This window comes from Rhinatrema bivittatum, chromosome 3 (assembly GCF_901001135.1).
Source record: "Rhinatrema bivittatum chromosome 3, aRhiBiv1.1, whole genome shotgun sequence".
Classification (NCBI taxonomy): domain Eukaryota; kingdom Metazoa; phylum Chordata; class Amphibia; order Gymnophiona; family Rhinatrematidae; genus Rhinatrema; species Rhinatrema bivittatum.
In genome coordinates, this window is record NC_042617.1 from 370,102,225 (window position 1) to 370,126,021 (window position 23,797).

A 23,797-nucleotide genomic window follows, 5' to 3' on the forward strand; every position below is an offset into this window, starting at 1 on the left:
TAGAACTGGAACAATTTGTACCTAAAAAAAAAAAAAGAAAAAATGTCCTGTTCTGTTGTGAGTTCTAGAAAAGCCAAGTGCTAATGAAGAGAGACAGTGTGCTTCTGTTTCCTGAGAGAAGGAGCTATTTATAAAGTCACTACTGTAATCTGAGATGACATCCGGAATTTTCTTGGGCTTTTACTGAAGATGAGTTAGTTGCCACTTATATAACTGATAAAATGTATTGGAAGAGTATTTAAAATGAAACTCAAGGGAGCTGGCCTGCCCTCTGTGACCTAACCAAGTAAGCAGCCTTACATTTCATTCCAGTTTCTCTAGCTGAAAAGTCCACAGTACTTAACCATCTTTCTTTTATCTTCCAATTTTTTAAAGATGTTTTTTATTACGCTGTTAGCCAGAACAGTGAATTGCTTTCTTCAGGCATGCTTTCAGCTTAAGCACTGGCAGATCTGAAAGCTAAAAAAGGACAAGCATTCACTAGAAGGGTAAAGGAATTGAAGGGGAAGATGAACATAAGATTTGCCGTACTGGGTCAGACCAAGGGTCCACCAAGCCCAGAATCATGCTTCCAACAGTGGCCAATCCAGGTCACAAGAACCTGGCAGGATCCCAAGGGGTAGATAGATTCCTAGTGGATTTCTACAACTCCATCTTAATAATAGTTTATGGACTTTTCCTCCAGGAACTCATCCAAACCTTTTTTAAATGCAGCTACACTAATAGCTTTCACCACATCCTCTGGCAACAAATTCCAGAGTTTAATTATACATTCAGTGAAAAAATATTTTCTCTTATTAGTTTTAAGTGTATTACCTAGAAACTTCATTGTATGTCCTCCTTGTCTTTGTATGTTTTGAGAGAGTAAACAACTTAACGTTTACTCATTCCATACTACTAATTTTATAAACCTCTATCATATCGCCCCCTCAGCTGTTTTTTCTCATTTTGGTTGCCCTTCTCTGTACCTTTTCTAATTCTGCTATATCTTTTTTGAGATGTGGTGAACAGAACTGCACACAATACTCAAGATGAGGTCGCACCATGGAGTGATAGAGGCATTATCATATTCTCTGTTTTATTCTCCATTCGTTTCCTAATAATTCAATGAATTCTATTTGCTTTCTTGGCTGCTGCTGCATACTTAGCAGAAGAGTCAACATCATATCAACAACGACGCCTAGATCCTTTTCCTGAATGGTGACTCCTAATGTGGAACCTTGCATTGTTTGGCTATTGTTTGGGTTACTGTTCCCTAAATGCATCACTTTGCACATTTCCACATTAAATGTAATTTGCCATTGCATGCCTAGTTTCCCAGTTTTGCAAGGTCCTCTTGCAATTTCTCACAATCCTCTTGTGATTTAACAACTGAATAATTTTGTGTCATCGACAAATTTCTTCACCTCACTTGTTTCCATTTCCAGGTCATTTATAAATATACAGAAACGCAGTGGTCTCAGAACAGATCCCTGGGGCACTCCAGAATTTACATTTCTCCATTGGGAAAATTTACCATTTAGCCCTACTCTCTGTTTTCTATCTTTTAACCAGATGGCATTCCACAAGAGGACACTGCCCCCCTATCCCATGACATTTTAATTTCCTAAGAAGGCTCTCATGAGGAACGTCATCAAATGCTTTCTGGAAATCCAGATACACTATATCAACTGGCTCACTTTTATCCAGTGTTTGTGCCCTCAAAAAAATGTAGCAAATTGGTGAGGCAAAACTTTCCTTGGCTAAATTCATGTTGGCTTTGTCCCATTAAACTATGCCCATCTATATGTACAGAAATGTTGTTTCTACCATTTTGCCAGGCACGGGCGTCAGACTCACTGGTCTATAGTTTCCTGGATCAACCCTTGATCCCTTTTTAAAATTTTGCATTACATTCGCAAACCTCCAGTCTTCAGGTACCATAGACGATGTTACTGATAGTTTACAAATTTCCAATAGCAGGTCCACAATTTCATTTCTCAGTTCTTTCAGCACTCTTGGATGTATACCATTCGGTCCAGGTGATTTGCCACTCTTTTTAGTTAGTCAATTTGTCCTAGTGCATCTTCCAGGTTCACTGAGATTTGTTTCAGTTCCTCTGGATCAATATTTTTGAATATTATTTGTGGCATGGGTATATCTCTATATAGAACAAAATGACTGCTATCAAGGTTCTATTGAATGAAACACATACATCAACCAATATAGAACAGAAAATGCTAAGAAAAATTCAACTTATAGCATAAAATAACTTTTTCCATATCTTATGTTTATTCATCAAAAATGCAAACTAATCAATTTATATAACCTCACACATCTCTTGAAAATCCCCAAACATCAATCACTAAACCCCACTTATTAAAACAAATCACACCACTCAATCAACTCAAACATCTCTTCACCATATTTCTTAACCACATCTCTCTCACGTCGTCATACAAACCCACAAAGAACATTTAATCAATACCTTTCTAAAATAGTTCACATATTTAAGTCCATGGCCTTAATGTCTTAGAATCTTTAGTGCTCAAAGCAGAAAATTAACATTCTGGAATATCCAGAATCTATATTCAGAATTGTATATTCTCCTTTTATTGATTGTAGAGCACATTACTTAACTTAAAATCGTCAAAAGATACATCTGACATACCTCCGGAGAGAGGTTTGGTAGCACCATGTTGTGTGGAACAGTTTAACTTTTTGATGCAGGCACAGGCAGGTGCCGAAACGCTGCAGTGTCATAAATGGAAGAAATAGTTTGGTGACTACAACAATTTGCAGTTGAACGGTTGAATAGAGGGAGATAGCCTAGTGGTTAGAGCAGTGGGCTACAAACTAGGAGACCAGGGTTCGAGTCCTGCCGTCACTCCTTGTGACCTTGGACAAGTCACTTTACCCTCCATTGCCTCAGGTATAAACTTGATTGTAAGCCCTCTGGGGATAGGGAAATACCTACAGTACCTGAATGTAATCCACTTTGAAGCACTGGAAAAAAAAAAGTGCAAAGAGCGGAATATTTAAAAAATCTAAACAAAATAAAAAAATATATTTAAATATATATTCATAATTACATCAGAGCATTTGGACTGTGAGCTGGTGAATTTTTATTTTTTTTTAACAATGCCCACCTATCTTGAGGGCTCGCGAATTGCTGCTGTGAGGAGAAATAACTGCTTGGAAAGTGGCATAATGGTTTTTAGCCTGATGTTCCATTGATCTCTCTGGATGGATGGATGTCGGATGTTCCTTTTGGCGTGGCAAATTTTATGCCAGCTTCAGGCTGGCATTAAGATATGCCACACTCAAGGGTGCATTGATAAAAAAGAAAAATCCTGCTTTCTGTGATTTCTCCTAATAGTATCATAGCGATATTAAGAAGGAGGAATTGAATAAAGCAGATTTAGTTTTAAAAAAAAAATTTGTTTTTGGGAAAAAAAAAATGTTTGACACACAAGAAACAAGGTCCAGGCCATGTATCTTGTGAGAGTCTATGCTGATAGTGGGAGAAAACAGACGCTCGTAGATTGAGCATCCGTTTTCCCAGTTGCTCCTGTGCACCTGATGCCAAGGAGGCAGTAGGGATGCACAGATTTTTCCCTAGCGTCTCTTTTTGTACAAGCCCTAATTTAAATATTGGACCGCGCGCCCAAGAGAGGTGGCTGGGCGGGCGCTAGGAAAACGGGCGCTCAGCGCTGACTGCCCGTTTTTCTGCGCACAAATATTGCTTAGTTTGTTTTCCATAGACACAAGATGAGGGAAAATACTAGATTACATCCAGTCCGTGGTGCTGTAGTTCCATTAGAAACCTGTTTAGATTAGTTGGAAAGCCAAAGGAGCAGGAGGAAACCCTTAGGCCAGACCTTCCCACCCCAAACACACTGTGCAAGAAGTACTGTAAAATTGACAGGTAAACTGGGCTACTTATAAAGATATCCATTTGTTTGTCAGGAAAGACAGACTAAGCTGGGCCCCAAAGATGCAGGGCATAGAGGTCAGTGGCAGACGTAAATCTTGAACTCACAGCCTTTGTCTTCTCTGAAATCATAGTTCAAAGCTTTAACCACGAGACCATGTCTTCTCCTTTCTGCTATTTTGGTGGTCGCTTCTGTTTAATTGATAATAATCTTTTGGCTTGCCTTTTGCAAAGTTCATTCATATCTGCATTTGGAATAATTTTGTACCATAGATTACAGCAGAGCCAAGTGAATGGCTCTTTCTTCTCACACAAACCTAATCTGGTTCACACAGATATTTTATCTGTTGTGTTAATGCTCCTTACACATAAGTTGGCTGGCTTTAGTGTCAAGATATAACCTCTACAGATGCCTAGCTTGTATTCACTCCCTGACTCCCTTAATAAATGTAGCAAATACTGCTGACTTGTGATCTGGTATGAAATTGTAGGTAGAGAAAAAAAAATGGTTTCCAGCTTTTCAGTGTTTCTGAAGATCCTCTCTGACATTGCATTGAATTTCAGAAGCGTGCTCCATACAGTGCAATTTAGCTCTTCCAGTCTGAGATCTGCTGGAAAAGATTTGTTGTTCATTGTGGGAGGTAGGGAAAGTAACTTTCTTTTTGTAATTCACAGGGGAATGCAGATGCCCTTGCGCATGAAGTGAGTCTGGCTGTTTTTCATCTGGCCGGTGGAATAGGAGAACCACCCAAACCTTTATAAAGGAGCAATGTGTGTGCTGCTAAAGATGATTTCTGAATGCGTAACTCTCAAATCTGTAGAAAAATATTTTTATATACTGTATGATAAATGTCTTTAAACTTCTTTATTAATGACCCAAACTCACAATGTAAACCTTTTTTTTTTAAAGCTACTGTATTTTGTATTGACAGTACTAGAAAAGGAGGCGCCTGCTCATTTTCTGTAGTGTCCTGCTCACTGAACTCCTTGCCTTCATCCTTTCCTGCCCCACTGCCTCCCAAACTGGGGTTCATTCATTTGTTGCGAAGCACTTTGTATTAATTGCAGGCATCATGTATTTGTTCTCCAGTAACTGTCCTAAGTTCCTACTGCATTTTCTGATAACGTGCAGTGATTGCATCTTATTTGAAAAAGATTTACAAAATACACTTTTCAATCCAAGAATGGTTGTGTTCGTTTTAATCTAAAACTAGGTGGTTGAGTGTTTTTTCTTCCTCTCTGATCTGATGATAGAAAAAAAAGGGATAATTAGGAAAGTGGGATGTGCAGCCCAGTCTAACAATTATAAGAGTTATCAGTGCCAAAATACTGTTAACAGTATCTCTATTTCCAACTGCTGTGGGATGCCGAGGTAAAAGATTTTGATGTAAAAGAGAAATCTGAAATATAGTAAAACTGTGTTTATAGTTAGGCTTTTCTTAGTGAGCACAAGTTTGAATCCATTAATTGGCTCTCTGTAGAGGAGGAGCCAGCAGCCAGCCAACAGGTAGCCTGATGGAGTGAAGAGTTTATCAGCATGTTTTGCACACAAAATGGCATATCCATGAACCTGCAGTATAATTTAATTTAGAATGTCTTTTCGGCCTTTCGTGGCTCGCAAGGCACTTCAAAGTGGATCATGGTGCAGTTTACCAGGCTAAGGAAGAGAGAGGACCAGAAATGACTGGTGAAGGCTGCGCTGTTTGACCTGCCCACACTAAATAGATCCAGATTTTCTTAATAGGCCTTTTTCAGATGCGACCTATTTGCTGGCCTGGAATGAATGTGTACATTATCTTTGGATAATTCTTACATTGGTCCAAGAAAAGATATCGTGACTTGATGATGATCCTGTTTTCAGTAGTACTAGACCTCTGCACTTCATTGTGATGAATAAGAAATACATATGCATGTAATTCATTTTAATATGCACTACTTTGTCTGTTAATTTATTTGTGAATCATTCTTTAATAAATTTTGTAGGTGATAAATGTCAGCTTAGCAGATTTATACATTGGTAAGTGTAAATTGTATTGCACTGTAAGTGGTGGAAAATTTTAACTGCAAAGTTTTGAAGTCATGGAGTTTCATTCACTGTTAATTTATAGTTCACAGAATTGGGGCAGTTATTTTTGTAACATCTTGTACTGCATGCTGTTTTTAAATAGTGAAAGTTATTGAACATATAAGCAAGTGCTAGTAATAAGATTCCACATGTCTTTGGGAATTTTAGCACTTTGCACTGTCCTATACCTCTACCTCTTTGATGCACCAGGCTAATAGTGACAGGAAGCTGTTTGGAAGGGCCACAGGAACCTAGATGTTTCGGTAACAGCCACACTGGCTGTTGATGGCTGTATGGTTTCTTGTGGGACCTTGTGGTTGGAAATGGGAATAGAGGAGCGCTGGATGTAAACAAAAAGGGGTTCCTGTACATACTCAGATCATTCCAGACCAGTGGGTCGTATATCCCTATCAGCAGAGAACAGAAACTTTGGCCGCTGCTACATAAGAGAGAGTGCCACCTCCAGTCCCTCAGTATCTCTCTGACTCCAGCAGATGATAGAGATGCAAACCTGCAGTCTAGGGTTTAGTTAAGACAAAACAAAAAAAAAAAAAAAGGAAGAAAAGTGTAGTTAGATTAGTTTAGCAGAGCTGGGGTTTGCTTCCTGAGGTGTTAGGCACTGTTGTGGGCCATCCTTCTAGTGGAGCCGGGCATCCGGGGGGGGTTAGATACCCCTGACTGTTTTTCGCCCACACCCTGCCAGAGGACCTGACAGCCAGAGGCTTCTTGTTCCTTTGGCCTCCGAAGCTGTTTAAGGAGTGATATCCTATGGGTGGTTACAGCAACTGGGATATATCCCTGACAGATAAGAATAAATGCATGAACCAATTCATCTTTCCTCTGCACTCAGGCAGGCCAATCCACACAAGTGGATTATGCACCTCTACCAGCAGATGGAGACAGAGTAAAACTGACTTGCTGATGTCACAGACATATAGCCTTGCCCCAACATTAGCCTGCCAGTATTCTCCATCTCCAACAGATGGTGGACATGCATCTCCCTACTGGGGATTACTTGTAGTAAAAAGAGAAAAAAGAAAGAGAGAAGATTTCAGAGTACCGCTTGAGCTCCTGAGGTAACACCATGTTTTGGTCCCTTTCTCAGTTGAGCATTTTAAGTTTGGGAGCCGGTCAGGCATAGACTTAGGAAAAAATAAACCAGTTTGCAGATGAGGGAGTGCTTGGTGGTGAAGGCTTGTGCCCTCTCCCTCTGTAGCTGGTGGCTCTGCGTCTTTACCCCTTTCCCTCTCACTTCTCTGGGGAGTTATTATAGAGAGGAGATGGCTCGGGTCAGCAAGTCCAGCAGCCTTTGGTTAGTTCCTGCTTTTCAGGCTCGGTCCTATTAGCTGCATGGTAGGCTGCGGCAGCAATTTTCCCGCGCTCAGCCGTGTGCGCGCGGTCTCACCACCCAGCGGTGTTCTAATGTAAACGCATACATGGGCACATACAACCGTGGCTTACTTGGATGCATATGTGTGTGTGTATTCCCAGACACTGATGGTGGGCACACAGGAGGCTGCCTAGATCCCAGTGCAGAAAGACTATGGCACCCGGAACAACAGTCTTAAGCGCCTGGCTATCTGTGAGGCTTGCCATATAAGGGCATTCCAGCCACCACTTTCTCTTTACCTGTTTCAACACTGCTTGAGTGCTCAAGGTGATTTGGCCACTTGATTTTGCCGATGTTGCACCATCCCCTCAGGAGGGGAGTGGGGCGGAAGGCGACAGAGGATGGATCTCCTCCCCCCCTTGTTCCTCATGACAGAGTCATTTCCAGCAGAAGGGTCAGCAAGAGTCTGGTTTGGGCCTATGGGTGTCTGGTTTGGATCCCCCTCTCCTTTTCCTGAGTGGAATTTTTCCAAAGTCCACAGGCCTTTCTGCAGGGATACCTAGCTGAAGCAAAGCAACCTACTAAGATGGGTTCATGGGTTCGTGGCTCCCATTTGTGAGCCACTGCGGGCAAGCTCCACAGGGAGGCTGTCCCTGGTGATTTTCTGGGGGCTGTGGATCATGATACCTTTGATTCCAGTAGGGACTTGGGTTTCTCCTCTTTGGAAGAGGGAGAAATTCCACCTGATTTGAAACTGCATCACATTCTGCTCTGTTTTTTTCACAAAGATGAGTTGCCGAGTCTGTTCACTCAGACCCTGAAGATGCTCGATGTGGATGGGAGTGACTCTGCAGGCTTTCAAAAGAAAGATCCCATATTAATCACCTTACGCAATGCATCCTGTTTCTTTCCCCTTCTGGATCCAATTCAAGAGTTAATTGACCTTGAATGGAGCACCTCAGAGGCAAATTTTTAAGGGGATACAGCACTTTAGCGGGTTTGTGCCCCCTTGGATCTGAAGTCAAGGGATCAATTGCGATTCCCAAAGGTGGATGCCTTTGTATTTGCTGTTACCAAGCAAAACTACCATTCCAGTAGAAGGAGGGAAAGCTTTCAAAGATGCTCAGGATAGGAGGATTGAGGATGTCCTTAAGCAGGCCTTTCGGACCATGGAAATGAATTTTCTGATTGCTTCTGTTTTGTGGCTTGGGCTGGTTTTCATCTCTCTCAGGAGACGCAAGGAGTGGGGTCTGATGGTGGATCGGCAGTGGAACCACATTATTAGCCAATGCAGGCTGCTAGAGAGGTGGCTTCTGTAGTAGCGGCTAGATGCCAGTTGTGACTGTGAAATTGGTCGGCAGACACTATTTCCAAGTCCAATCTCACAAGGTTACCTTTGAAGGGTTCCCTTTTGTTCAGCAGTGAGTTGGAAAAAATGGCGAATAGCTGAGGTCAGTCCAAGGTTCTTCATTTACTGGAGGACAAAAAGGCGACATCATGTCCTTTTGAAGCGAAGGACTGCTCCAGGGATTCCTGATGTTTCATCCTTAAAGATCTTGTCCCTATGGAAGATCTCAGTCCTTTTGGCCTAGAAAGCCTGTAAATATACAGTTTCTGCATCCAGAACCCCTCAGTCTTCACAATGAAAATATGCAGGCTCACCTACTGGTGTACGAGATAGGCGGTCTATCACTCTTTTATCAGAGGTGAGTCCAGATTACGATGGAACAGTGGTCCTGGTTGTGGTGAAGGATGGCTATGTTCTGCATTTTCACCAAATTCTTATGGATGCCTTTATGGTCTCTCCAGGCAACTCTCTACAGAAGAGAGAGGCAGTGGAGACTCCGTTAAGGAGGCTGTTGGATTTGAAAGCCATGATTCCTGTTCCCAGATCACAGGAAAATACAGGGCGCTATTCCATTTATTTTGTCATTCCCAAGAAAGAGATGGGGGTTTTTTGGCCCATCCTGGATCTCAAAGGTGTCAATCATTATTTACATATGGCTCATTTCTGAATGTAAACTCTACATTCCATAATGGAAGCGCAAACAGGAATTTCTCACATCTCTCGAACTGATGGAAGCATATCTCCATATTCTCATTAGCCAGAAACATCATTTCCTACACTTTGCCATTCTGGGACATCATTATCAATTTCGGGCTCTGCCCTTTGGGCTAGTGACTACACCCAAGAACGTTTCCAAGGTCATGATGGTGGTAGTGGTGGCTCTGTGCAAGGATGGCATTCTAGTCCATCCGTATCTGGACGACTGGTTCATTCAGGCCAAAAATGCAGAAGAGAACTGCATGGCTTCTCGCAAGGTGATGTTCTTGCTTCAGGGCTGGGTAGTAAACTTGGCCAAGAGCAGTTTACAGCCGACTCAATCGCTAGAGTATCTTGGCATGTGATTGGATACAGAGCAGGACAAGAATGTTTTTCTGCCAGAGGGTTGCATTCAGAAATTAATTTCTTAGGTTCAGGCCCTGAGAAGGATGATTCGCCTGACTGTGTGGTTTTATCTGCAAGTCAGAGGCTTGATGGCAGCCACGTTGGATGTTGTCCCTGGGGAAGGGCACACATGCGACCCCTTCAGTGCATGTTGCTCTCCTTGTGGAATCAAATTTGTTGACAATATAAAATTATTCAGAGTAGTTAAATCACAAGCAGATTGTGATACATTACAGGAGGACCTTGCAAGACTGGAAGATTGGACATCCAAATGGCAGATGAAATTTAATGTGGACAAGTGCAAGGTGTTCATATAGGGAAAAATAACCCTTGTTGTAGTTACACGACGTTAGGTTCCATATTAGGAACTACCACCCAGGAAAAAGATCTAGGCATCATAGTGGATAATACTTTAAAATTGTCGACTTGGTGTGCTGCTGCAGTCAAAAAAGCAAACAGAATGTTAGGAATTATTAGGAAGTGAATGGTTAATAAATCGCTCCATGGTGAGACCGCATCTTGAATACTGTGTACAATTCTGGTCACCGCATCTCAAAAAAGATATAGTTGCAATGGAGAAGGTACAGAGAAGGACAACCAAAATGATAAAGGGGATGGAACAGCTCCCCTATGAGGAAAGGCTGAAGAGGTTAGGCCTTTTCAGTTTGGAGAAAAGATGGCTGGGGGGGGGGATATGATAGATGTCTTTAAGATCATGCGAGGTCTAGAATGAGTAGATATCAGTTATTTACACTTTTGGATAATAGAAGGACTAGGGGGCATTCCATGAAGTTAGCAAGTAGCACATTTTAAGACTAATCAGAGAAAATTCTTTTTCACTCAATGCACAATTAAGCTCTGGACTTTGTTGCCAGAGGATGTGGTTAGTGCAGTAGTGTAGCTGGATTAAAAAAAGGTTTGGATAAGTTCTTGGAGTAGAAGTCCATTAACTGCTATTTATCAAGTTTACTTAGGGAATAACTACTGCTATTAATTGCATCAGTAGCTTGGGATCTTCTTGGTGTTTGGGTAATTGCCAGGTTCTTGTGGCCTGGTTTGGCCTCTGTTGGAAACAGGATGTTGGGCGTGATGGACCCTTGGTCTGACCCAGCATGGCAATTTCTTATGTTCTTATGCAATACTATAAACACGCAAGTCTGGTATGGCTAATCCACCTAGTGATTTCTCCAGCCTGAGACTATCAAATTTGATACACAAGCATCCCCCTCCCCCCTCCCAAATGAAAGAGCCTATGGCTGACTCAAAGGCCATATCATTGTTTTTAACCTAAAGTGGTATCATCTGTAAACAATATAGAAATTTAGGGAGTATTACCATCTTTACCAAGACGAACCACCCCTAATCGACAAAGGCAGATCTTTCCATCTCTTCAGCTGCAATTAGAGAAAGTCAAAGTTAGGAGTGGATTTATAATCATATATCTCCCAATCCCTTCATGCCAGATTAATCCCCAGGTATTGTAGTCTATCACTTGCCCAAGCCAGTGGAAACTCTCCCTCCCATCTATCAGGCAAAGAACCATCCAGGGAAAATGCCTGGGATTTATCATAATTAATTTGGAGACCAGCAGATGACCCAAAGGCACAAAATATATTCAAAATATATCTGATGTTCCAAACAGCAACAGCATCATGTCATCTGTGAAAAATCCTAGTTTCACCCTTTTATTTTTAATACATATACTGTGAAAAATCTCCAGATCATGTAATTTTATGGCCAGAGGTTTTAGAGAAAGGACAAAAAGTAATGGTGACAGTGGACTGCCCTGCCTAGTTCCCCCTACCCAATGCAAAAGATTTTGACAAAGTTCCATTTACCAGCAATTTAACCTGTGGTTGATAAATTGGTCACTTTGTCTGAATTTCTGTAACACCCACATTATTTAGGCGTTTTATATATTGTTGTTCCAAAAGAAGATCACAACGGTTTACAGTATCAGCATTCATATTCATGGTCTATAATCATATGCTTTGTCAACATTCACCTTCTAATTCAACACCATAGCAAGTACATATTCTAGTTCATAGTCTTACATATTCTAGGATATCAAAGTAGCTACTGTATAATTTAGTTCATATTGATACTTTCTCTAGGTTAACTCAACAGTAAATACAAATTCTAATTCTCCTAGCAATGCCCTTTATACAATTTATTATATATTGCTTGCTCGACTAGCATTACCTCTGGTATTGTTGCAATTATCAGCATATTGGAATTTTATGTTAAATTGTATACCCTTCTAAAGAGCCATGTTTTCAGTTCATGTTTGAAACTCTCTTTCTTTCTGTTATCTGAACCACATTAGATATGGCCAATCCACACAGTCAAAAGCTTTGGCTGCATCTAAGCTTATCAATATCCCCTCTTGCCCGACATTTTCTGTGGACTGACTCGCCATGATTGCCTTTAATAAATTGTTATTAGAAAGTCTGCCTTTAGGGGGCAAGATGGCCGCTGAGTAGGACACCATGGCAGAGCTCTCCCTGTGAGGTATTTTCGTCTTCTAAATTTCCTAATAAAATTTCATGCCACATACCAAAAGGAAGGGGAAATTAAGGGGAGAGAGCGTTGACTCACCCCGCTTGGACCCCCTTCAACCCCTGCAGCGAGGGGTTCTTCATGGGAGCCGCAACTTCCTCACCAGAGGGTTTGGTCGCTGGAGGGATGACGCTGGAGTGTGCACCACCCCCCTTGACTTCGACACCACTCTGAGCCCAGGGTGCTGAGCAGGTCTGCTCACCCCAGTCAGATGGAGGGGCTCTCTATGATGCTGGCAATGACAGGAACCTCCCTGGGTTGTTGCAGGGAGTGGTGATGCCAGCGCGACTGAGTGAGATCCAGGAGAGCATTGTGGGATCTCAGGGAGAGCCACGTTCAATTGCTACTTTAGATTTAGACACAGGACTGGTTTCTTTGAAGGAGGAACAATGGGATAGCGACACTGATTTCTTTTCAAGGTATGGGTGTGAGTTCAGGCACGAACGTGGAAATGGGAGGTGTCCAAATAGAGGCTGGGACTCCTGGGCAAAGATTACTTTGCTTTAAGGAAATATCATTAGAGGGGATTTTGACTGTTTTAAAATCTATAGAATCGTTGATATCCTCTTTATCACAAACAGTTATAGAAACAAAACATCAGACTGGTTAATGCAAACTTGATATCTACTTTTATTTATTTATACTGATGTTCCTGTATAGCATATATATCGCACCGGTTTACAAGGAACTGAACCAGTCGCCTCAGGGGCGGAATACATTAACACAGGAGGACAGGAAAACTTTTAGGGAGACATTTGTAAACTCGATTAAATGTAACTGGGTGCCAAACTCGGAAACATAAATACAGAGGTAAGTATATCGTCTATCGCTTCAACCGGTTTTAGCTCTCCGGGAAAGCTTGGGTGAATAGCCAAGTCTTTAGCTTCTTTTTGAATGTCAGAAGGCACGGTTCTTGGTGGAGGTCCGGTGGGAGCAGGTTCCAAAGAGGGGGACCTGCAGTGGACAGAGCTAGTTTCCTCAGTGAGGTTTTCGCCGGTTGGGTGTGAAGCATATTCTGGTATGCACTTCTGATTGGTCTCTTGGAAATGTGTTGCTGTAGTTGGAAGGATAGGTTGAGGGGGGAGATGTTGTGCAGGGCCTTGTGAATCATCATGCGGGATTTAAATTGTATTCTAAATTTTATTGGCAGCCAGTGAAGATTTTGGAGGATAGGGGTGATGTGGTCCCGTTTTTTGGTGTTAGTGAGTATTCTGGCCGTCGCATTCTGTACCATCTGAAGTGGTTTGATGGTGCTGGCGGGCAGACCCAGGAGGAGTGAGTTGCAATAGTCCAGTTTAGGGCGGATGATAGATTGAAGTACCAGGCGGAAGTCTCGGAAATGTAGAGGTTTCCGAAATGCCGTCCGTCGGTGTGTGCATGTCCGCTGCCATCTTGTCTTCCTATAGCCAGCTTTTCTGCCACCACTTTTCTCAGTCTCCTCGCCATATCAAAAGATATAGGATCCCCAGAAAAGTCCATCTAACTTTCTTCTGTAAGCAGGCATTCCAGTTGATAGTTAGTTCACAGCTCCTAAAGTATAAAGGCTCACTGATTTTTTTTAATTTTTCCAGATTATTCCGCAGCAGTCTTTGTGAAATGCAAAGCCTTCACACTGGTCTGCCCAAAATTGGTGGTTTTAAATTTGCCATTTTATTTGCAGTACATTTAATTTCACTTAAGCCAGATATTAGACGGTGTAAAAATACATAAGTAAATTGATGTTGATTCATGGCTCGCAGATAGGTCCTGTAAGCCACAGCACTCACCCTTAACACCGGTCAGTTTCAGTGTGGCTGGAAGCCACCAGTCAGTCTCCCACACTGCCTTGCCTCTCCTGTCAGCCCTCACACAGCCCATCCTCAGAGCATCAGGAATGCCACTGGACCCAGCATCCCATGCCATCATGCCGCTGTGTCCCGGCCTTCCCATAGGTGCATGTGCACCTGGGTGCGCAAATAATATGTGCGCAGTGATGGGGATTCCTGAGCAAAACCTCCAGATGACATCAGCCTCTGGACTATTTAAGCCAAGGCCCTGCAGCAGTTCCTTGCCTCAGCAACGGGGCTCCTGCTTTGAGGTGCATGTTGCCAATGTTCCTGAGTTCCTGCATCTTCAGCTTGCCTTCTCCTGCCTTGCCTTGTGTTCTCCAGCCTTGTACTTACCTTCTCCTTCTTCTTTCGTCCAACCACCTCATCCATCTTTGTCTTGGTCATCCCAGCCAGCGTCTTCAATGTGTCTTCGTCCTCCCATGGATTGACTGCCTGGACCTGATCACATTATGCCTGCCACCTAGACCTTCTGCCTGGAGCTGATCATGTTTTGACTATCACTTGACAAGCTTCTGCCTGAACCTGACCACATCTGTATTCAGCCTGCCTCAACCTTGGCCTGTCTCTGACTCTGTCTGCCCGCTGTCTGTGCTGATCCTAGTGTGCTATTTGACTCTTGCTCTGTCTCCACCCTAGGGACCTGCCTAAAACCTACCAGCTGCCAGAACCCAAGGGCTCAATCTGTGGGGGAGGCAGCTGGTATAGGTGAAGCTCTAGTCTGTCCCACTATACGGTGCATTTTCTAGCTGCCGGCATAGGCCTTGCAAGTTTGCCAGCACCAAGGGCTCACGCCAAACTTTACAGTTGGCAAATGTGCACGAGTTTCTTTTAAAATAGCAACATATATGTGTGTTGGCCTTGCCCTGGCATGCCCTAAATTGCCTCATTTTTATGCACGTATATATATGTGCGAAAGTGAAAATAAGCATATCTTTTCAACTTTTGTAAAATATAGAATAGGCGAGTAGAGGCTACTTATGCATGTATATGTTCATTTTTACATGCATAAAGTTTTGAAAATTCACTCCTAAGCACTATAAAAAACCAGACATCTTAAAGTATTGTAATGTGGTGGAAAGTAGGGATGAGCAGCAGGGCTGGATTCGTCCCATTCGGCATTCGTATTCATGGGGAGCCAAATCCATTGCATCCATTCTCGGGGGACCCCGATCCGTTCATTAGTTACGTATGTATTCGTTTTCCAAAAAAAACCCCATCCCAACACTTAAAATTTATTAACTACAACCCCCCCCCCAAGACTTACCAAAAGTCCCTGGTGGTCCAGCGGGGGTCCTGGCGCAGGTCCTGGCGCAGGGGGGTCCTGGCGCAGGGGGGCCTGCACTCAGCCATCAGCTGCCGGTATTCAAAATGGCACCGATAGCCTTTGCCCTTACTATGTCACAGGGGTTACCGGTGCCATTGGTCGGCCCCTGTCACATGGTAGGAGCACAAGAATGGCGCCGTCCGTCCATTGCTCCTACCATGTGACAGGGGCCGACCAATGGCACGGTAGCTCCTGTGACATAGTGAGGGCAAAGACTATCGGCGCCATTTTGAATACCGGCAGCCGACAGCCCGAGTGCAGGAGATCACTCCAGGACCCCCGCTGGACCACCAGGGACTTTTGGTAAGTCTTGGGGGGGGGGGGGGGGGGGGGTGTCATTCGATGGCAGTGTTTTTGAATGCCACGGAGGTGGCGGCGAGTTGAGAATAATTGAATAAGGTAATTCACAAAGGGAGAGCTGGAAAAGTTCTTAAAAGCAAGTGTTTTGTGAATGTCCGTTGACGAGACGCTGAATAATGAGTCGAATGGTACATTTGCAAGTACGTCTAAGAGAAATTTTGGGACGTACAGATGAAACCCGTGCGGAGATATGTGGTGGATATATGAGCAGTAGGAGATTCTTCAAAATTTCTCCTGAAGAAGCCTGTGAGAAGGTGAAACATGTTGAGAAAATAAAGAAAAATTGAAGGATCTGTCGTTTTTCAAACGAATAAAAATTTGTGCAATAGAATTCTCTCTGCTTGCTTAATAGATTGTATTTAAGATTGTATTTAAAAAAATTAACAGTGTACTGTTAAAAGGTTCTTGTAGTTGTGTATGATTAAGTTTGAGAATATCGAGCTATTTTTAATGATGAAAGGTGTGAGGTATGTGAGTGTTTGTATGATGTATGAGTAAAGTGTGGGTTTGTGAATGTATTTTTAGATGCATATTCCTGAGGGTGATATGTTAAATATTTAAATACTGTTTTTGTAATTGTTTCAATGTAATAAAGATTGAGATAAACATATGTCACTATATATTGTTTCGTGCTGAATATTATACAAGCATTGCTGCAGAAAAAGAACATACAGCCTAACTAATCTGCCCATCCATACCAATTGGCTCAGCTCTATTATCCCTACCAGTTCCTCAGAGGTCCCTTGTTCTTGTCCCATACTTTCTTGAATTTGGATGCTGTCCTTGTCTCTACCACCTTCACAGTAAGACTGTTCCATAAATCCACCACACTTTCTATAAAGAAATAGTTTCTTAGTTTACTCCTGAGTCTACTCCCTTTTACCCTCATCCTATGACCTCTTTTTCTAGTCTCCATTCTGTTGAAAGAGGCCTGCTTCACATGGAATGGAAACCCAGTAGGTATTTAAATGTCTCCGCTATCCTATCTTTCCTCTAAGGTACACATATTTAGATCTTTAATTCTGGCCCCATATACTTTATAATGAAGACCACTGACCATTTTTGTAGACACCCTCTGGTCCAACTCTAAGCAGTTTGCATATTTTTGAATATTGCAAATCAGGTCTCACAAGGGACTTAAACAGGGGCAACATCATCTCATATTTTCTGCTGAACATTCCTCTCGCTATGTACCCAAGCATCTTTCTGGCTTTTGCCATCATCATATCAACCTATTTCACCACCTTAAGATCATCAGTTACAATCACCCCCTGATTCTGCTCTTCTTTTGTGCTTAGATTTTCACCACCTTGGGTTTTTGTATCCGAATTGTATGATTGCATTTTTTTTTTTTTAGCATTAAATCTTAGCTGCCAGGGTCTAGTCCATTCCTCAAGCTTTGCTAAATCCCTCATTTTCCATACCTTCCTGGCTGTCTACTCTGTTGTAAATTTTGGTATCATCCATAAAAAGACAAACCTTTCCTGATAATTTTTCCGTAATGTTGCTTATGAAATTGTTGAAAAGAACCGGTCCAAGACCAATCGCTGTGGCACACAATTAGTAATGCCTCTCTCCTTGAAATGACCTCCATTTACCAATATCTGTTATCACCTCCCACTCAATGAGTTTTTAATTCAGTCAGTGATGTTGCCACCATGTGTCATCTCATTAATATTGCAGTTTGGGCTCTCTACATGTTGAAGAGTTTTCTGTCCTGATTAGTTATCTTATGAATGATTCTGTTATCTTCATTGGATCTTTCCTGTTTTGCTTGTCTCTCTCTCTGTGCCTTTCTCCTCTTCCTATTGGTCCCATGCTGCTATCTTCCTATTGGTCCCATGCTGCTAAGAATGCCTGGGACAGTTTGCCTCCTGTATTTGCCTTCAGTTGAAACTGGGCTCTCTGCAGGCTAGCAGCTCCTCCTGAATTCTGCATCAAGCTCCACAAAAGCATTGCTTTTCATAATTCATATTCTTTAGCTTCTATTACTGCTCCAGTTGCTTCCTTCAGATTACTGAGCTTCCAGACAGAACTTATCACTGCTGTGACAGTCTCTGCTATCTGTGTGGCTACTCTTGATGCCTTCTCATTGTGTGAGTGTTGAACTGTTCATCACTCTAATAAATGTTGTTTGGTATTGAAGAACTGAGTTTTTTTTCTGGTATTCAAAGCTGGGTTTAAGGTTTAACTGACTGTCTAGGCACTCAAGCTAAAAAAAAAAATTGAGGGCCGCAGCCTGATCTTTTACTGCTGGGTCCCCTTCAGGGCCCGAGAACTTTTCTTCAACCCCGGAGCCTCTCCGCTGAGAGACTCAAAGATTTCCTGTATCAGCTGGGGTGGAGACTTGGTGTCATCGGCCTTCAGAGGAGGAGCCGGATAGGCATTTAAACCTGCCTATACCGGCGCGCAGCTTTGCCCGGCTTAGCCCGGGTTGGGACGGAACTCTGTTGGTTGTGGCCAAGGAGAACACCACCATTAAGCTAAGTACTTTTTCTTCTAATACTTAACTTGCAAGTATCCTGCTGGGCTACATTGTGGAATTTGACTATTTGTGTATTAAATCACTATGCCTCATAGAAAGAGGAAAGCGAAATTGAGGGAAACTTCATCAACATCTACACCAAATAAGATGATTCAACCCAGCATTAAGGAATGCTTTCAAGTTTTTTCCATAATTACACCGGATGGGGCTGCAGATAACCCTTCTCTTGCTCCAGAGATGTGTTATCAGGCCAATGAAACATCTTTAACACCCGGTGCCCCAGAAAAACCTGTCCCTCCATCCAATAGGGCGATAGAAACTAAATTTGTATTAAATGATCTTACAAATTTCCGGGACAAAGGCTTGAATGGAACCAAAGTTACTGAGGACACGGGAGAACACTCCCATGTCGAGTTAAAGGAATGTTCCGTATTGTCATCAGAAGCGGAGAGTGGGACATTAAAACAGTTACGGGACATACAACAACTTGGAATTGAGGATGTGCCTATTATTGTTCCAACAAAGTTCTCTATTGAGGAATTAGGATTAATGATGGTGAATGTTCAAAAGTCAATAAATAACCTCACTAGGACTGTCCAGGAAGCCTTAAAAAATAATATCTTCATAGAGGAAAGAATAGGTAAACTAGAATTGAAATCAAAATCTGTTGATTCCCATATAGAGGAAATACAGAAAGTTCAAACAAATTTGATAAAATCTGTGGTAGAAACTGAAAGAAAAATTGATTTTTTGGAAAATCAGAACAGGAAATTTAATTTGAGAGTGTTAAACTTTCCAAAAATTCATCTAATCTCACCCAGAGATCTATTTAATAGTTATTTAAAGAATATCTTGAAATACTCTGACAACTCTATTCCCATATTATCTAAAATGTATTACCTTCAACAATCCCAAGAAGGAAAAGAGCAGCAGAATAATGGAAATTTGAACTTAACTGACTTCCTGGAAAAGTCCTATGAGGTGCAGGTTGATAATAGGGCAACATTACTGGTCTAATTTACATCTCTCCTAGAGAGGGATGCAGTGTTAAAACAACATTTTAAATGTCAAACACAAAACTTTTATGGATCTCCTTTAAGAATATTCCTGGATGTTACCCGAGCAACCCAATTGAGACGTAAAAGTTTTATTGCTTTGAGAAAAGAGGTAATAGATAGAGGGGCACAATTCACCTTAAAATATCCGTGTAGATGTTTTATAAAGCATAGAGATAATAGATATATCTTCAATACCCCGGAACAGCTTCAAAATTATTTGGATACTCACCCGTAGATATTGTTTTAAGTGGGAATAGTATAATATTAATGTGGAAAAGGTAATTTAGAAGATTTGTGTTAAAAATGTATTTCCTGTAATTGTTCCAATAACTTAGTTGGTAGGGTCTCCAATTTTCTTTAAACTTCTAAGGATAGGATGCTATTTGATAATACTTTGAGTAAATTATTTTTCCTGTATAAGTATATAAATATAGTATCCTAAACTTGTTTTGTATTTAAAAAATTTGAAATGCAATAAAATTAAAAAAAAAAAAAAAAAATTGAGGGCTGAAGACAGTTCATCCCTGATCCAAATTTCTGGACACCCTATTATAGGAATCTGAATGTCTCCATTATGTCTGTCTGCTCCCTTTTCTCCGCTGTCCCTTTTCTCCTCTAAGGCAATGGTTCTCAACCCAGTCTTTCAGACTGGATTTCCTGAACCCAGTCTTTCAGACTGGGTTCAGGAAATCCACAAATTAATATACATGAGAGATTAGCATGCAGTCTTACACACTCATTATGGATATCCTGAAAACCCAACTTGTGAGTGTCCAAAGACTGGACTGAAACCACTGATCTAGGGTATACATATTTAGGCCTTTAATCCCCATCTCATAGGACAGGGGTCTCTAAACTCCGTCTGAGGGCCGCAATCCAATTGGCTTTTCAGGATGCCCACAATGAATATGAATACCTCTGCGTACACTGGAGTCATGCATCATGCAAACAGATCCCATGCATAATCATTGTGGACATCAGGAAATCCTGAAAACTCAACTGGGTTTGACCAAGGTTTGGAGACCCCTGAAATGGTGTTTTTGGTGCAGACTCTGAACCGTTTTAGTAGCCTCTCTCTGGACCACTTCTACTCTAGTTCTATCTAGAACACTTGCTGAAATGGCTGCACCAATGAATTTTACCATCAAATATTTGCCAGTTGTTTAAGATGGATTTTAGCATAAGTAACGCAAGTCATGGAAAAAAGTTAAAACATGGCTCGATCTGAACGCATCTAAACCATCACATGAACATTAAAATACCTGGCACAAAATGAAAATAATGTACAACTTGTATTTTGTAACTTGTATTTTACATTTCTTTTTAAAAGACAGAACAAAAATGTAGATATTAGGCACCATAATCCATACAATCCAACAATATTTGAACTTGATTCAAGCCACATCCAGAATGCTCTGATTTTATTTACAAATAAAAATATTTAAATACAGTACAACCAGTGGTGTGAAGAATGTTTGTTAAAGTACAAAGTAAAAAAAAAAAAAAAGGGGAAAAAATCCTATACAACTTGGAAATGTTTCATTTAAATAGTTACATTATAGTTAAGCAAAACAGTGCAGTTTCTTTCGTTGATCAAGATTTTATTACACCTTCCAGAAAGTCTCTCTCCACCATCTCCTCTATTTTTTGCCTGGTTTTGCTGGAGAAGAATTTTTGGTTCTCGGGTTTGATGTCCTTACTGGGGTAAGAATTGGGGTAGAGGATAGGGCTCCCCGAGTGTCCGGCATTTCGACTCGTCACTTTGCTGTTAAAGACCTGGCTGAGGACATTGAAAAATGGCAGAAGTTGCTCCATGCTGCGAACTGTGTAAACGGTTAAGAGCAAATGGCCTGGCTCCCAGTCTAGCGTTCTTCCCGAGTTGTCCTCCTCAGGATTTTTCTGGAAGAAAAGGTATGTGAACATTTAGGACAATTTTACAGAGGATGAAATGCCAAGTACCTATGCTCCCTGCGGTACTGTGCAAGAGGCAGGTGCCTCTGGGGCACCACTTCATCTAGTAAAGTTCCAAAATAACAGAAGGCAGCAGACAGGCTTTCAGAAAGACAACTTTCTTCCATCGGCTCACACGAGCAGTGCCTAAACTAACAGAAGTCCCTTGACGTGATGGTAACGCCTCATGCTGCTACTACGATGACCGCATGCTGTTTGGAAATATTAGATTTGGTTTATTGGAATGGCAACTCATCCTGAAATGGCTCTGACAGCAGTGGTCCAGCATGGATTAAAGGGCTATTAATTCTGGGGCTGCCTCCATAGACTTCTGCAGCTTACTTGTTTGAGCAGCTGAATTAAAGACTTTTTTAAACTTTTCTAAAGCCCTGTGCACTGCCTCTTTTTTCTTTGACACCTCACAGACTATTTTAAACCAAAAACAAACAAGTAAAAAGGCTAGATCTTCAGTTTAGAGAGCCATTTACGATTCAGGCCTGAAAGCATAAAGAGCTAAAAATGCTGTACACACTCAAAGAGGGAAACAATGTTTAAATTAGTGACTCAGTATATCATTTTTCCTAGATCTGGGGCCTGATGTGCTGCCTCTCCATCAATAGAAGCAGATTCTAAAAAATTGGGCCAACCACCAAAAATTCTCTAGATCTTATTTGAGAACCCTTTACTTCCTTATAGGAAGAGATTTGTAACCAAGTTATCTATCAGACAGTGCAGTTTTGCCCCATTTGCTTTGTGTCCATTTGTACTGTCATTGTCTCGTGTGTAACAATTTTTAAAATCTTCAGCTCTTCATTTGTATTTGAAACATTTCTGCATCTTGCCTTCCATAAAAAGCACTTAGCACTCAAAGTATTGGAAAGTATGCTTTGGGAGCAGCAGACAACCCTCCATGTTTCTGGTGACTGGTTTTTGGCAGGCTTAACATATTTCAATAATAATAAAAAGGAAAAATAAACATCCATACAGTACAGAAGCTCGTTAACGCTCACCCCTTGATTCACCTGCAGGGCCTAGAAAGCAAGGATTGCTCATGTTGATTTTTTGGTCTGAGGGGGTTTATATATCTTTTTTCCCTAGCGAGAGTGAGGAGGAAAAGAGATTGGTATAACAACATTCAGGGTTTTGAATATCCATATATTTTTATGTATGCATGGTTTATAGTTATTTAGATTGATGAAATTTCTTATATATTTAATGATGATTTATACTGCATCCATTGCTGGCTTTATATGCTATGGATACTTTTTTATATTATTGTACTTTAATGCTGTTTTTTTTTTATTGGTGTATTTATTGTGCTCTCTTATTGTGAACTGCTTCAGTTTAAACTTTTGTTTGAGGAAGGTGGAATATAAATATAACATGAGCAGGCTTTCTTCCATACATTGCTAGTTTTGAAATCAGGTATGTGTTTCTGTATTGAAACATATTTTAACATCCTTCTAAACAACACAGTTAATTACTATCAATTAAGTTGCATACAAACAATTGCACCATGTCACAGGACAGCCCTGTCCACAGGGAATCAAGGGCCTGGGCAAATGTAACTTTTCAGGACTTTTCAGCTTGGAGAAGAGACGGCTGAGGGGGGATATGATAGAGGTCTTTAAGATCATGAAAGGTCTAGAACGGGTAAATGTGAATCGGTTATTTACTCTTTCGGATAATAGAAAGACTAGGGGGCACTCCATGAGTTAGCATGTGGCGCATTTAAAACTAATCGGAGAAAGTTCTTCTTCACTCAATGCACAATTAAACTCTGGAATTTGTTGCCAGGGGATGTGGTTAGCGCAGTTAGTGTAGCTGTGTTTAAAAAAGGATTGGATAAGTTCTTGGAGGAGAAGTCCATTACCTGCTATTAATTAAGTTGACTTAGAAAATAGCCACTGCTATTAGTAGCAACAGTAACTTGGAAGAGACTTGGTTTTTGGGTACTTGCCAGGTTCTTATGGCCTAGTTTGGCCACTGTTGGAAACAGGATGCTGGGCTTGATGGACCCTCGGTCTGACCCAGTATGGCAATTTCTTATGTTCTTAACTAGAGAGAGCCTTTCAGCACACGCTGGCACTGTTACAACCATTAACAGCAGTGGAACAACAGCATTGGGTTTCCAAGAAGGTTGGGGTAGCCTGCATGTAGGCACCATGTTTAAAACCCAAACATGGGGAGACCGGATCTTTTTAATTACAGCATTACTAACATTAGTGGCTGAGGGGATTAGTGCAAAATGTAGTAATAAGACAGAGAAGAGGGCCAGGCTTGTGGATTTGTGTTGTAGGAAGTGAAGTTTAAGATTGCAAGGCTGAAATGGCCTACTAGCAGATGAGGAAGAGGCCCTCATGTTGACATGTTTGGGACAGATATGGAGCACAGGGGTGAGAAAAGGGTTGAGAAGTCGGGTAAAAAACTTGGAGGAGGAAAAAGTTGGTGGTCGGTTGCATAACAAATTCTATA

The 23,797-nt window shown here is 41.5% G+C and overlaps 2 protein-coding genes across 4 annotated transcripts in view; one reads left to right on the plus strand and one right to left on the minus strand.

The window, feature by feature from the left end:
- The window catches only part of PGM3 (phosphoglucomutase 3), a 69,658-nt gene extending 63,124 nt beyond the window's left edge, over positions 1-6,534 (plus strand). The window contains 1 exon segment of the mRNA XM_029595529.1: positions 4,589-6,534. Coding sequence (XP_029451389.1) covers positions 4,589-4,675 — 87 coding nt within the window. The 3' untranslated portion in view covers positions 4,676-6,534.
- A 14,118-nt stretch (positions 6,535-20,652) lies between these two features.
- Positions 20,653-23,797, minus strand: part of DOP1A (DOP1 leucine zipper like protein A) — a 237,564-nt gene continuing 234,419 nt past the window's right edge. For 2 of the 3 annotated variants that reach the window (XM_029595532.1, XM_029595530.1), the window contains one exon: positions 20,966-21,271. In XM_029595532.1, coding sequence (XP_029451392.1) covers positions 20,966-21,271 — 306 coding nt within the window. Of the gene's footprint in view, positions 21,272-23,797 lie in introns of all 3 variants that reach the window. The other variant, XM_029595531.1, reaches the window with a different exon arrangement.